The sequence below is a fragment of the Macaca thibetana genome, chromosome 8, assembly GCF_024542745.1.
Source record: "Macaca thibetana thibetana isolate TM-01 chromosome 8, ASM2454274v1, whole genome shotgun sequence".
Classification (NCBI taxonomy): Eukaryota; Metazoa; Chordata; class Mammalia; order Primates; family Cercopithecidae; genus Macaca; species Macaca thibetana.
In genome coordinates this window covers 20,100,957-20,116,179 of record NC_065585.1, presented here as the reverse complement: position 1 = coordinate 20,116,179, position 15,223 = coordinate 20,100,957, and the positions used below count along the sequence as shown (strand labels likewise).

General features: G+C 41.5%; 1 protein-coding gene across 2 annotated transcripts in view; it reads left to right on the top strand.

Moving 5' to 3' along the window:
* The first annotated feature begins 1,946 nt into the window (after positions 1-1,946).
* ZNF572 (zinc finger protein 572) overlaps positions 1,947-15,223 on the top strand; it is a 33,486-nt gene continuing 20,209 nt past the window's right edge. Inside the window, exons 1-3 of one of the 2 annotated variants that reach the window (XR_007728289.1) lie at positions 1,947-2,069; positions 10,401-10,514; positions 11,141-12,878. Coding sequence is in view for 1 of the 2 variants with exons in the window: in XM_050801702.1 (XP_050657659.1) it covers positions 10,436-10,514; positions 11,141-12,651 (1,590 nt within the window). In the remaining variant the exon portion in view is untranslated. Of the gene's footprint in view, positions 2,070-10,400; positions 10,515-11,140; positions 14,189-15,223 lie in introns of those variants that run through there. The other variant, XM_050801702.1, reaches the window with a different exon arrangement.

Here is a 15,223-nt window from a genome sequence, read left to right as displayed (position 1 = left end):
AAGGTAAGGAAAGGGAAGTGAAAAGAAGGACTTTTGGGTTTCCATATAACTGGATGGATGGTTGAAAGAATATTGGAAGAGAAACAGGTTTATTTTGTTTTATTTTGTGTTTATATGTGTATACGGAGAAGAACAGTGAGAGAGAAGACAGATTATGATTTTGATTTTTGACATTTTGGTTTTGAAGTGTTATTGAGACTTCCTGTATGAGATGCCAAGTAGACCACTAGTTATGAGTGAAGAGCTCACCCATGTAGCTTGGGCTGGAGAAGCAAATTTTTGAGTTGTCTGCCTAGGTGGTATTTGAAAATGTGGGAGTGGATGAGATTGCCTAGGCAGAGAACATTCAGTGATAAGAGGAGAGGATGATCTCGAGGGACTGACTTGGAAAAGAGACTAACAGGACTGACTAGAGATGTTGGAAGAAAAGGAGGAGAATGTGGTATCACCTCAAAAGACTGTTTCTAGAAGACGAGTCCTTAGCCATATCAAACCTCCTGAAAAAGGACCTGAGAACTAAAAAATACCAATTGCACTAACTGACATCATGGAGGTCATTGGTGATGCTAGTGATTTTTCGTTGTTGTTGCAGGAGAAATGTTAAGGTCAGTGGAAAATTGGTGAAATGGAAACATTGTGAGTAAAAAGAGGAAAAAAAAGCTGAGGGACCATTTGGGGATGGGGTGGAGGCATTGTGAGTTTGGTTGGTAGTGTGAAGTTTCCAAGAAGATGGGTAGGAAAGTGAGTACCAGTAAAGGGCTTATTAAAATGCCAAAGAGCCAGCACTTTGGGAGGCCGAGGTGGGCAGATCATGAGGTCAAGAGATCAAGACCATTCTGGCGAACATGGTGAAACCTGTCTCTACTAAAAATGCAAAAATTAGCTGGGCGTGGTGGCGCACGCCAGTAGTCCTAGCTACTCGGGAGCTGAGGCAGAAGAATTGCTTGAACCAGGGAGGCAGAGGTTGCAGTGAGCCGAAATCCTGCCATTGCACTCCAGGCTGGGGGACACAGTGAGACTCTATCTCCAAAAAAACAAAAACAAAAACAAAAAAAAACCCAAAAAGAAAAAGAAAAAAAAAAAACCGCCAAAGAGGAACTCTGTGTTGTAACAGGAAGAAACAGAATGGCAGTGTGCAGACTTGAGTGGATTTCTATGTTTGGTAGAGATGAGATGAAGGGACTGGCTTCTATTTTCTCTGTAATGAAAAAGGAGGGATTAAATACTTCTCCAGGAGTTAATAAGGGTGACTTGTAAACGAATTGTTTTATATGTGAATGGATGCCTTGGCTTTCTAACTTTCACAGATAAGTAAATATATATCCACGCTCACAGCGGTGGGAACAGAAACAGTAAGTGTTTAAAAATACTAGAATGAGACCAGGCACGGTGGCTCACGCCTGTAATCCCAGCACTTTGGGAGGCTGAGGCGAGCGGATCACGAGGTGAGGAGATCGAGACCATCCTGGCTAACACGGTGAAACCCCATCTCTACTAAAAATACAAAAATTAGCCGGGTATGGTGGCAGGTGCCTGTAGTCCCAGCTACTCGGGAGGCTGAGGCAGGAGGATTGCGTGAACCCGGGAGTCGGAGCTTGCAGTGAGGCGAGATCGCGCTACTGCACTCTAGCCTGGGTGACAGAGCGAGACTCCGTTTCAAAAAAAAAAAAAAAAATACTAGATTGATTTTTATTCTAATAGTGATGATAATTAATCTGATGATATTCTGATGGCAAGGAAAGGTATAAGCTCCAATCAGGCCTCTGTCGTAAGCCGCCTAACAAGTGACAGGAATGAGGTTCACAGCTGTCACAGCACAAGGAAAGGAAATCCACCCCCACGCTCCTTCTGGTCCAGGACCCTAAGGGTTAAGATCAACGAGAGTTGGCCATCACTGCTTCCTAGAGCGGCTCTAGCAAAGCCGCCAGGGGAGAAGGGGGTAACTTCCTGTTTCTGCCTTCCGGGTTTGAGAGTTTAGGACCCTGGGTTGGTGGGGTTAGCGGGAGAGGGGGCGCCTTCCTCCTCGACTGCTGGGGGTGCAGGGCGCCTTGGGTGTAGCACCCAGAACAGTGAGTTCCTTCTTGGGGGGAAGGGAGCCGAGGGTTGCGGGCTAGAGGAGTGGAAACAGCTCCGTCCAGGCTGCAGTGGACATCCGGAGAGAGATCCCGCTGCTGCCAGGGGCGAAGGCCCAGCATCTCCCACCGGCGGGCCACCGTCATCCTTGTCCGCGGGGTCCCTTAAGGGATCCTGTCGGCCGGAGACCGTTTGGTATCCTGGAACTTCACCCCCCAGCGTCTCCAACTTGTCCCTGCCATTGGTTGTTAAAACTAGGCGTCAGGCAGTGCATTTTTGAAGGATTTCTGATCAAAGCACGGCCCCACTCTGATCAGCTAGTTGCTCTGTAACAGTGAAAACACTCCTTCCCCGTGGAGAGACATCTTAATGGCAACCCTTTATGGCCTTGCATTTGCCACCGTTTTGCTGAGCCACTGTTCCGGGGGCTCGTTTGCTGCCAAATTTAATAGTATTTTAGTAGGGAAAATGGAGCGGGGGAGGGTGGTAATGTGTTACCCAGACTCATGCTTCTTTTGTAAATACTTTGATAACAATATGTAACTTAGGACAGCAAAATATGTAACTCTGTTCGAACAACTCCACCCCCTTCCTTTTTTTGCATTCAGGTGTATGGCTTTTTCCCTCCCCTCACTCAGACACTGGGGATATTAGTAGACTAGTTTCACGTTTCTCTAGAACAAATCCCTGCTTGCTGAGTGTGCTTATGGAATGTCGACTCACTTTGTTACAAGGTTTAGGAATGTAGATCTGTTTTCTAAAACGCCAGTCAATATATTCTAAAATAAAGGGACTCTTTGAGGATTATTTGTAGTTTGGCATTATGCCCAGCTCTGCTTCCCATTCTAGTTTATGATCATAGGTAAGAGGGTGAAAAAGGTCAGCATCCAAACAGACTTGGAGCTCAATCCTGCTCTACCACTTTCTAGGTGATCTTAGGAAAGTTTCTTAACACCTTTTAAACTCATCCTGTAAAATGCTGGTAGTTGTTCATACACCTCAGAGGGCTATTGTAAGAATTAAATGACAAATGTGTGGAAATTATTTCATTCACTACCTGGCACATAATAGGCAGCAATGGTGAAAATACAATATAAGTACAGATACTTTTTTTTGTTTTTAAAATGTGTGCTTTTGTATATCCTTTTATGTCCTTATTTTTCTCCCAAATAATGATATTCTTTATATTCTGAAATGGATGCCAGAAGTCCATATGTCACTGCCTTCCTGTGGTAGATCACATCATTTTCTTCTTTTTATTTCTTATTTTTTGTTGTTGAGACGGAATCTTGCTCTGTCGCCCAGGCTGGAGTGGTGCAGTGACACCATGTCGGCTCCCTGCAACCTCCGCTTCCTGGGTTCGAGCGGTTCTCCTGCCTCAGCCCCGTGAGTAGCTGGGACTACAGGCGCGTGCCACCACGCCCGGCTAATTTTTTGTAGTTTTAGTAGAGAACGGGGTTTCACTGCATAGCCAGGGTGGAACATTTTCTAGTCCCTTAAAATAGGTTACTGATTGTTGGCTCCAGAAGACAAAGTTTAGGCTGAAATGGGTATTGTGAATATGGTAGACTTAGGAACTAAGTGCAAGGAGGAAGAGGTCCTCTTGAGGCTTCTTTTTATATTGCAGGGTTATTGGCTATAATTATTCCACCTCTGCTTTGTCCTAATTTCTCTTTACTGGTTATGTAAATCCTAACTTTCCTTTGAAATTGACTTCAAAGGTTTCCTTCTGTCAAGACCAAGTTATTCTTTTGAAACTAAACAGCGTGCTTTTTTTTCTTTAGCTGCTGCTTATGCCTGCATATTGATTCCTTGAAGTCTTTATAAAAGTTTTATTGGTGTCTTTTAAAAAAATATACTTTGTTTTTTAAATTAAAAGTGTTTCTAAGCTATGCGTGGACAATGAGGATTAGTATTCTGTCTTTGAAGCTTGATCCTCAAACCTTTAATGTGAAGATTTACTTTTTTTTTTTATTATGTAAGTTCTAGGGTACATGGGCACAACGTGCAGGTTTGTTACATATGTATACATGTGCCATGTTGGTGTGCTGCACCCATTAACTCGTCATTTACATTAGGTGTATCTCTTAATGCTATCCCTCCCCCCCTCCACAATAGGACCGGGTATGTGATGATCCCCTTCCTGTGTCTAAGTGATCTCATTGTTCAATTCCCACCTATGAGTGAGAACATGCGGTGTTTGGTTTTCTGTTCTTGCGATAGTTTGCTGAGAATGATGGTTTCCAGCTGCATCCATGTCCCTACAAAGGACACAAACTCATCCTTTTTTATGGCTGCATAGTATTCCATGGTGTATATGTGCCACATTTTCTTAATCCAGTCTGTCACTGATGGACATTTGGGTTGATTCCAAGTCTTTGCTATTGTGAATAGTACTGCAATAAACATACATGTGCATGTGCCTTTATAGCAGCATGACTTATAATCCTTTGGGTATATCCCCAGTAATGGGATGGCTGGGTCAAATGGTATGTCTAGTTCTAGATCCTTGAGGAATTGCCACACTGTTTTCCACAATGGTTGAACTAGTTTACAGTCCCACCAACGGTGTAAAAGTGTTTCTATTTCTCCACATCCTCTCCAGCACCTGTTGTTTCCTGATTTTTTAATGATTGCCATTCTAACTGGTGTGAGATGGTATCTCATTGTGGTTTGATTTGCATTTCTCTGATGGCGAGTGATGATGAGCATTTTTTCATGTGTCTGTTGGCTGTATGAATGTCTTCTTTTGAGAAGTGTCTGTTCATATCCTTTGCCCACTTTTTGATGGGGTTGCTTGTTTTTTTCTTGTAAATTTGATTGAGTTCTTTGTAGGTTCTGGATATTAGCCCTTTGTCAGATGAGTAGATTGCAAAAATTTTCTCCCATCCTGTAGGTTGCCTCTTCACTCTGATGGTAGTTTCTTTTGCCATGCGGAAGCTCTTTAGTTTAATTAGATCCCATTTGTGTATTTTGACTTTTGTTGCTGTTGCTTTTGGTGTTTTAGTAATGGAGTCCTTGCCCATGCCTATGTCCTGAATGGTATTGCCTAGGTTTTGTTCTAGGGTTTTTATGGTTTTAGGTCTAACATTTAAGTTTAAATCCATCTTGAATTAATTTTTGTATAAGGTGTCAGGAAGGGATCCAGTTTCAGCTTTCTACATATGGCTAGCCAGTTTTCCCAGCACCATTTATTAAATAGGGAATCTTTTCCCCATTTCTTGTTTTTGTAGGTTTGTCAAAGATCCATTGGTTGTAAATGTGTAGTGTTATTTCTGAGGCCCCTGTTCTGTTCCATTGGTCTATATCTCTGTTTTGGTACCAGTACCATGCTGTTTTGGTTACTGTAGCCTTGTAATATAGTTTGAAGTCAGGTAGCATGATGCCTCCAGCTTTGTTCTTTTGGCTTACGATCATCTTGGCAATGCGGGGTCTTTTTTGGTTCCATATGAACTTTAAAGCAGTTTTTTCCAATTCTGTGAAGAAAGTCATTGGTAGCTTAATGGGGATGGCATTGAATCTATAAATTACCTTGGGCAGTATGGCCATTTTCACGATATTGATTCTTCCTATCCATGAGCATGGTATGTTCTTCCATTTGTTTGTGTCCTCTTTTATTTCACTGAGCAGTGGTTTGTAGTTCTCCTTGAAGAGGTCCTTTACATCCCTTGTAAGTTGGATTCCTAGGTATTTTATTCTTTTTGTAGCAATTGTGAATGGGAGTTCATTCCTGATTTGGCTCTCTGTTTGTCTGTTACTGGTGTATAAGAATGCTTGTGATTTTTGCACATTGATTTTGTATCCTGAGACTTTGCTGAAGTTGCTTATCAGCTTAAGGAGATTTTGGGCTGAGATGATGGGGTTTTCTAAATATACAATCATGTCATCTGGAAACAGGGATAATTTGACTTTCTTCTTTTCCTAACTGAATACCCTTTATTTCTTTCTCTTGCCTGATTGCCCTAGCCAGAACTTCCAACACTATGTTGAATAGGAGTGGTGAGAGAGGGCATCCCTGTCTTGGGCTTTCAAAGGGAATGCTTCCAGTTTTTGCCCATTCAGTATGATATTGGCTGTGGGTTTTTCGTAAATAGCTCTTATTATTTTGAGATATGTTCCATCAATACCGAATTTATTGAGAGTTTTTAGCATGAAGGGCTGTTGAATTTTGTCAAAGGCCTTTTCTGCATCTGTTGAGATAATCATGTGGTTTTTGTCTTTGGTTCTGTTTATATGCTGGATTACGTTTATTGATTTGCGTATGTTGAACCAGCCTTGCATTCCAGGGATAAAGCCCACTTGATCATGGTGGATAAACTTTTTGATGTCCTGCTGGATTCGGTTTGCCAGTATTTTATTGAGGATTTTTGCATCGATGTTCATCAGGGATATTGGTCTAAAATTCTCTTTTTTTTTTTGTATCTCTGCCAGGCTTTGGTATCAGGATGATGTTGGCCTCATAAAATGAGTTAGGGAGGATTCCCTCTTTTTCTATTGATTGGAATAGTTTCAGAAGGAATGGTACCAACTCCTCTTTGCACCTCTGGTAGAGTTCGGCTGTGAATCCGTCTGGTCCTGGACTTTTTTTGTTTGGTAGGCTATTAATTGTTGCCTCAATTTCAGAGCCTGCTATTGGTCTATTCAGGGATTCAACTTCTTCCTGGTTTAGTCTTGGAGAGTGTAAGTGTCCAGGAAATTATCCATTTCTTCTAGGTTTTCTAGTTTATTTGTGTAGAGGTGTTTATAGTATTCCTTGATGGTAGTTTGTATTTCTGTGGGGTCGGTGGTGATAGCCCCTTCATCATTTTTTATTGCGTCTATTTGATTCTTCTCTATTTTCTTCTTTATTAGCCTTGCTAGCAGTCTATCAATTTTGTTGATCTTTTCAAAAATCCAGCTCCTGGATTCATTGATTTTTTGGAGGGTTTTTTGTATCTCTATCTCCTTCAGTTCTGCTCTGATCTTAGTTATTTCTTGCCTTCTGCTAGCTTTTGAATGTGTTTGCTCTTGCTTCTCTAGTTCTTTTAATTGTGATGTTAGGGTGTCAACTTTAGATCTTTCCTGCCTTCTCTTGTGGGCATTTAGTGCTATAAATTTCCCTCTACACACTGCTTTAAATGTATCCCAGAGATTCTAGTATGTTGTATCTTTGTTCTTATTGGTTTCAAAGAACATCTTTATTTCTGCCTTCATTTCGTTATGTACCCAGTAGTCATTCAGGAGCAGGTTGTTCAGTTCCCATGTAGTTGAGCGGTTTTGATTGAGTTTCTTAGTCCTGAGTTCTAGTTTGATTGCACTGTGGTCTGAGAGACAGTTTGTTATAATTTCTGTTCTTTTACATTTGCTGAGGAGTGCTTTACTTACAAGTATATGGTCAATTTTGGAATAAATGTGATGTGGTGCTGAGAAGAATGTATATTCTCTTGATTCGGGGTGGAGAGTTCTGTAGATGTCTATTAGATCTGCTTGGTGCAGAGTTGAGTTCAATTCCTGGATATCCTTATTAACTTTCTGTCTCGTTGATCTGTCTAATGTTGACAGTGGGGTGTTAAAGTCTCCCATTATTATTGTATGGGAGTCTAAGTCTCTTTGTAAGTCTCTAAGGACTTGCTTTATGAATCTGGGTGCTCCTGTATTGGGTGCATATATATTTAGGATAGTTAGCTCTTCCTGATGAATGGATTCCTTTACCATTATGTAATGGCCTTCCTTGTCTCTTTTGATCTTTGATGGTTTAAAGTCTGTCTTATCAGAGACTGGGATTGCAAGCCCTGCTTTTTTTTGTTTTCCATTTGCTTGGTAGATCTTCCTCCATCCCTTTATTTTGAGCCTATGTTTGTCTCTGCATGTGAGATGGGTCTCCTGAATACAGCAAACTGATGGGTCTTGACTCTATCCAATTTGCCAGTCCGTGTCTTTTAATTGGACCATTTAGTCCATTTACATTTAAGGTTAATATTGTTATGTGTGAACTTGATCCTGTCATTATGATATTAGCTGGTTATTTTGCTCGCTAGTTGATGCAGTTTCTTTCTAGCATCGATGGACTTTACATTTTGACATGTTTTTGCAATGGCTGGTACCGGTTGTTCCTTTCCATGTTTAGTGCTTTCTTCAGGATCTCTTGTAGGGCAGGCCTGGTGGTGACTAAATCTCTTAGCATTTGCTTGTCTGTAAAGGATTTTATTTCTCCTTCACTTATGAAACTTAGTTTGGCTGGATATGAAATTCTGGGTTGAAAATTCTTTTCTTTAAGAATGTTGAATATTGGCCCCCAGTCTCTTCTGGCTTGGAGAGTTTCTGCCGAGAGATCTGCTGTTAGTCTGATGGGCTTCCCTTTGTGGGTAACCCGACCTTTCTCTCTGGCTGCCCTTAACATTTCTTCCTTCATTTCAACTTTGGTGAATCTGACAATTATGTGTCTTGGAGTTGCTCTTCTCGAGGAGTATCTTTGTGGCGTTCTCTGTCTTTCCTGAATTTGAATGTTAGCTTGCCTTACTAGGTTGGGGAAGTTCTCCTGGATGATATCCTACAGAGTGTTTTCCAACTTGGTTCCGTTTTCCCTGTCACTTTCAGGCATACCAGTCAGACATAGATTTGGTCTTTTCACATAATCCCATATTTCTTGGAGGCTTTGTTCATTTCTTTTTACTCTCTTTTCTCTACACTTCTCTTCTCGCTTCACTTCATTCATTTGATCTTCAGTCGCTGATACTCTTTCTTCCAGTTGATCGAGTCGGTTACTGAAGCTTGTGCTTTTGTCATGTAGTTCTCGTGTTATGGTTTTCATCTCTATCAGTTCTTTTAAGGTCTTCTCTGCATTGATTATTCTAGTTATCCATTCATCCATTCTTTTTTCAAGGTTTTTAGTTTCTTTGCGCTGGTTACCTAGTTCCTCCTTTAGCTCTGAGAAGTTTGATTGAATGAAGCCTTCTTATCTCAGCTCGTCAAAGTCATTCTCTGTCCAGCTTTGTTCCGTTGCTGGTGATTAGCTGCGTTCCTTTGGATGGGGAGATGTGCTCTGATTTTTTGAATTTCCAGCTTTCCTGCACTGCTTTTTCCCCATCTTTGTGGTTTTTCTCTGCTTTTGGTCTTTGATGATGGTGACGTACTGATGGGGTTTTGGTGTGGGTGTCCTTTCTGTTTGTTAGTTTTCCTTCTAACAGTCAGGACCCTCAGCTGTAGGTCTGTTGGAGTTTGCTTGAGGTCCACTCCAGACCCTGTTTGCCTGGGTATCAGCAGCAGAGGCTGAAGATAGAATATTGCTGAACAGCAAGTGCTGCTGTCTGATTCTTGTTCTGGAAGCTTCGTCTCAGGGGTGTACCCCGCCATGTGAGGTGTGAGGTGTTGGTCTGCACCTAGTGGGGGATGTCTCCCAGGTAGGCTACTCAGGGGTCAGGGACCCACTTGAGCAGGCAGTCTGTCCATTCTCAGATCTCAACCTCCATGCTGGCAGATCCACTGCTCTCTTCAAAGCTGTCAGACAGGGGCATTTACCTCTGCTGAGGTTTCTGCTGCTTTTTGTTTAGCTATGCCCTGTCCCCAGAGGAGGAGGCTACAGAGGCAGGCTGGCCTCCTTGAGCTGCTGTGGGTTCCACCCAATTAGAGCTTCCCAGTGGCTTTGTTTACCTACTTAAGCCTCAGCAATGGCGGACGCCCCTTCCCCAGCCTCGCTGCTGCCTTGCAGTTAGATCTCAGACTGCTGTGCTAGCAATGAGGGAGGCTCTCTGGGTGTGGGACCCTCTGGGCCAGCTGTGGGATATAATCTCCTGGTGTGCCGTTTGCTAAGACCCTTGGTAAAGCACAATATTAGGGTGGGAGTTACCCGATTTTCCAGGTGTTGTGTGTCTCAATTTCCTTTGGCTAGGAAAAGGAATTCCCTTCCCCCTTGCGCTTCCCAGGTGAGGCTGCCTCACCCTGCTTTAGCTCTCGCTGGTCGGGCTGCACCTGTGGACCAACACCAACTGTCCGGCACTCCCCAGTGAGATGAACCCGGTACCTCAGTTGAAAATGCAGAAATCACCCGTCTTCTGTGTTGCTCATGCTGGGAGCTGGAGGCTGGAGCTGTTCCTATTCAGCCATCTTGGGCGTGCCCCCCCGAAGATTTACTTTTTTGTATTGTTATTTCAGGGTTAACCCTTAATTCTAAACACTTGGATCTGAGATAAGATTTTTCTAAAAGGGCTGCTAAGAGTTGTTTTTCTTATTTTCAGTATGGTTCATGGAACATTCTGTGCCTCCTATTGTTGTGTTGGAATGGTTGGGAAGGAAGGAGGAAGCATAAACTTTAACATGTACCTTCAAACATAATTTATTTTCTTCCACAGGGTTTCTGATCTCTAACTTGGCTGTGATCATTGTGATGGAGCAAGAAAAAAAACTGTTGGTTTCAGATTCTAACAGCTTTATGGAGAGGGAGAGTTTGAAAAGCCCCTTCACAGGTGAGGGATCAAGACGATGGTCTGAATCCTTAGGAAATTTGATGTAGAAAGAACAGGACACTAGAATGAGACAAACCTTAATTTAATTCCTTGTTCTGTCACTTATAAGCTGTGTTAATTATTTTGGCCTCATTGTTCTCATCTTTAAGAAAATGAATAATACCGATTTCACATATATTTTAGAATTAGTGAAATACCCCATCCAAAGCTACTGTTCTTAATAAATAATGGCTATTGTTATTTCTATAGCATTTGCTCAGATTTTAGCAAAGCTATTGTCTAGTTTTTACCTGAGATGGTATCCTGTTCAATTTCACTCCTATTCACATCAATCCTGTTTTTTCTCTTAAGTCTTCTAGAACAAAATTTAATGCATTTCTTTTTAGATTGATGTTCCCTTTGCCAATAATGGTTCAAATAATGCATTAGTGTAGTTGTTAAGTACAAAAAAAATCCACCTGCTTCTGGTAAACAGAGGAAAAGAAGTGAAACTGTCTTTAAAAACTTTTTTATATGAAATATTTATGAGGTTTTACAGTGTTATTTCCTCTCTTCCACTGCACTTTAGAATTTGTGTCTCTGGCAGAGGTGCAGAATATGGTTAGAATATTTGTTTATTCTTGCAGGAGATGAAAGTATGAATAATTTGAAAACTGTTCACCACAATAATCCTAAGGCAGATAAACTTAAAGAGAAACCTTCAGAATGGTCTAAAAGACATAGACCACAACATTATAAACATGAGGATGCAAAAGAAATGCCACTGACATGGGTTCAAGATGAGATTTGGTGTCATGATTCCTATGAGAGTGATGACAAGTCAGAGAATTGGGGAAATTTTATAGCTGAAGAGGAGGAAAAACCCAGTCACCAGGAATGGGACCCAGGAGAACATACCAATGTCTGTGTGCAGCAGAATTCATCCTTTGTAGACAGACCCTACAAATGTTCCGAATGTTGGAAAAGCTTCAGTAATAGTTCTCATTTGCGTACTCACCAGAGGACCCACTCAGGAGAAAAGCCTTATAAATGCTCTGAGTGTGCAAAATGCTTTTGTAACAGTTCTCACCTGATTCAGCATCTAAGAATGCACACAGGAGAGAAGCCCTACCAGTGTGGTGAATGTGGGAAAAGCTTCAGCAATACCTCCCATCTTATTATCCATGAGAGAACTCACACGGGAGAGAAACCCTATAAATGTCCCGAGTGTGGGAAGAGATTCAGCAGCAGCTCTCACCTTATTCAGCATCACAGATCACATACAGGTGAAAAACCATATGAATGTTCTGTCTGTGGAAAAGGCTTCAGTCATAGCTATGTCCTAATAGAACATCAGAGGACTCACACTGGAGAAAAACCTTATAAGTGCCCTGATTGTGGGAAGAGTTTTAGTCAGAGTTCCAGCCTCATTCGCCACCAGCGGACACACACAGGTGAGAAGCCCTACAAATGTCTTGAGTGTGGAAAAAGCTTTGGTTGTAATTCTACTCTAATAAAACATCAGCGAATACATACAGGAGAAAAGCCTTATCAATGTTCAGAATGTGGGAAGAATTTTAGTCGTAGTTCAAACCTTATTACACACCAGAAAATGCACACAGGAGAGAAATCCTATGAAAGTTCTGAATATGAAGAAAGTTTGAGTCAGAACTGCAATGTGATAGAAGAATGCAGAATGCAGTTAGGAGAAAAACCATATAGATGTTGTGAATGTGGAAAGAGTTTTGGCCTTAGCTCCCATCTCATTAGACATCAGAGAACACATACAGGAGAAAAGCCTTACAGATGTTCTGAGTGCTGGAAAACTTTCAGTCAGAGTTCCACCCTGGTGATTCACCAAAGGACACATACAGGAGAGAAACCTTATAAATGTCCTGATTGTGGTGAATGCTTCAGTCAGAGCTTTAACCTCATCAGGCACCGGAGGACCCACATAGGGGAAAAACCTTACAAATGTACCAGCTGTGAGAAATGCTTCAGCAGAAGTGCCTACCTCAGTCAGCATCGGAAAATTCATGTAGAAAAGCCTTTTGAGTCTCCTGACGTTGGGGATTTTCCTCGTGAATGGACTTGGAAAAGCTGTTCAGGGGAAGTGCCCCTCATCCCTTCATTTTCAGTACCAAATTCATCTTCCTGAGTCCCAAAGGAAGGAATGGTTTTTTCTTCCTTGTCGGACCACGACAATGTAGGTATTCTGTGATTGATGTGCTATAAAGTTTCTTTGATGTGTTTGTTAAAACATTTGGAAAAAGTCAACCTCCCAGTTTAAAGGATGGGAAGACCCCAATCACCAGGTTATTGGATCTGTCCAGTGGGAGATTCATCCACCAAGGATGAAGAAAGGAGGACTTTAAAAAATTTAAGGTAAGATAGTAATAGCTTCAAAAGAAATGTACAGAGTAATCCTGAGAGTAAGCAAAGGAACCGTGAGAACCTGAAGCTAGAATTGCTATTGAATTACTTTATTTTATCTTCGTTTACTAGGTAGAGATACATCGTTACCAGCCTCAGGGGTTTACCCAGAGAAAGGGTATTTTTGAGCAAATAATGTGATTTCCTGGCTATTTTGTTGGGGCTTAAGAAGGAAAAGATTTTTTTTTTTCAAATGCATTTTTAGTCACTAAAAATAAAACTATTGTAGCATCTAGAACTATACTGTCCAATACCATAGCCTCTAGCCATATGTAGCTATTTGTATTAAGATTAATTGAAATTTTAAATCCAGTTCCTCAGTCACACTAGCCACTTTCTAAGTGTTCAGTAGCTCTATGTGACCAGCAGCTGCTGTATTGGATATTATAGAAGGTTCTTTCATTCAAGATCATTATTCTTGACAGACCCATAAATATTTCCTATAAAGACTGTAGAAATGTGTTCTGGAGGGTTTGCTCTCCAAAAGGAATTGTAACATAGAGTAGAACTGGGATACAGTATTGAAGACACTGGGTTTAGAGATTGGATATTTTAATGATTGTGTGTTCTAATTCATGTGCTGCTGACTGAGTTATCTAGTGATATGACCTCACTGTCTTGACCAAAGCCAGAAGAGAAGGCAGGATTCCTGAATTCTGTCTTACAATTTTTAATGAAGAGCCTTTTCCCCAAGTTATCCCATTATGTAATTCTTGGTCAGCTCAAGAACTTGGTTTTTTTTCTAATAATTAACTCACTAATTCGGAGCCAGTGTCCAAGGACAGTTTGCCATTAAGGAGTAGTGAGACTTCTTAGCTTCAGTACTGACAGTTTTCTTTTGCCTCTTGACATAATTGGTATATGGATCTGATAACTGAGGCCCCATCTTCCCTACTCATTCTTATGGGAATGATGCTTTGGAAATTATTAGATATATCCTATTCCCTTCCTCCCATTTTATTTCCTACTAGTGCAAAAGGTAGACAAGTAGGAAGGTTAGGACTCCTGAGTTGCCCATGATTTCATCTAATTTTTTGGATTCAGAATATATTTTATGAATAATATGCAGAGATGCATATTATGAATGTGAAGCCAGAATGGGTCAGTTGTAGCTGCTGCAAAGGTCTGTAGCTGATGGTCATTTAATTGCATGGGGATTATTTTATCTTTCATGATTGTGGTGCACCTGATACTGGCAGGGTATTTGTGTGTTTTTGTATTGTTATTTGATTACAAAAATAAAGCAAAAACTAACAAATAAAGGTATTGAAGAAGAATTTGGGGGAAATTTTCTACTTTCAGAAAAGGGGGAAAACATTAGGCATTATTGGCCTTTTATTTTTATTTTTTTCTTATTCATTAATTTTTTTTTTTTGAGACGGAGTCTCACTCTGTCGCCCAGGCTGGAGTGCAGTGGCGCGATCTTGGCTCACTGCAAGCTCCACCTCCCGGGTTCATGCCATTCTCCTGCCTCAGCCTCCCGAGTAGCTGGGACTACAGGTGCCCACCACCACGCCTGGCTAATTTTTTGTATTTTTAGTAGAGACGGGGTTTCACCTTGTTAGCCAGGATGGTCTTGATTTCCTGACCACGTGATCCACCCGCCTCGGCCTCCCAAAGTGCTGGGATTACAGGTGTGAGCCACCGCACCCGGCCCTTATTCATTAATTTTTTTTGAGATAAGGTCTCACACTGTCAACCAGACTGTAGTGCAATGGCACCATCATAGCTGACTGCAGCCTCAAACTCCTGGGCTCAAGGGATCTTCCCATCTCAGCCTCCTGAGTAGCTAGGACTACAGTGCACGCCACTGCAGTCAGCTAATTTTAAAATTTTTGTAGAGACAGAGTCTTGCTATGTTGCCCAGGCTGGTGTTGAACTCCTGGCTTCATGCAGTTCTCCTCCTCAGCCTCCCAAGCTGCTGAGATTACAGGTGTGAGCCACCAAACCCGGCCCATTATTGGCTTTTATATGACGTCACCTGAGTATTTTTCTGTCTCTGTATGTTATCTGGTATTGCCCAAATTTTATTAAATTGTAATATTTCAGGACAAGTTTTTATAGTAACTAATAGTTTGATTAATGCTTGATAACCAAGGAGTTATCAACTTAGGAGTTTGCTGATAAACTTAGGAGTTTGCTGTTGAGGCTGAAATTCAGTTACAAGGAAGCAGTGGTTGGGGTGATACAAAATCAATCACATGCTCTGTGGCAGGTAGCCACTCTGAGCCTCAGTTCCCTCATCTGTAAAACAGAAATAATGCCTGCCTTACAGAGTTACCATAAACATTAAATGA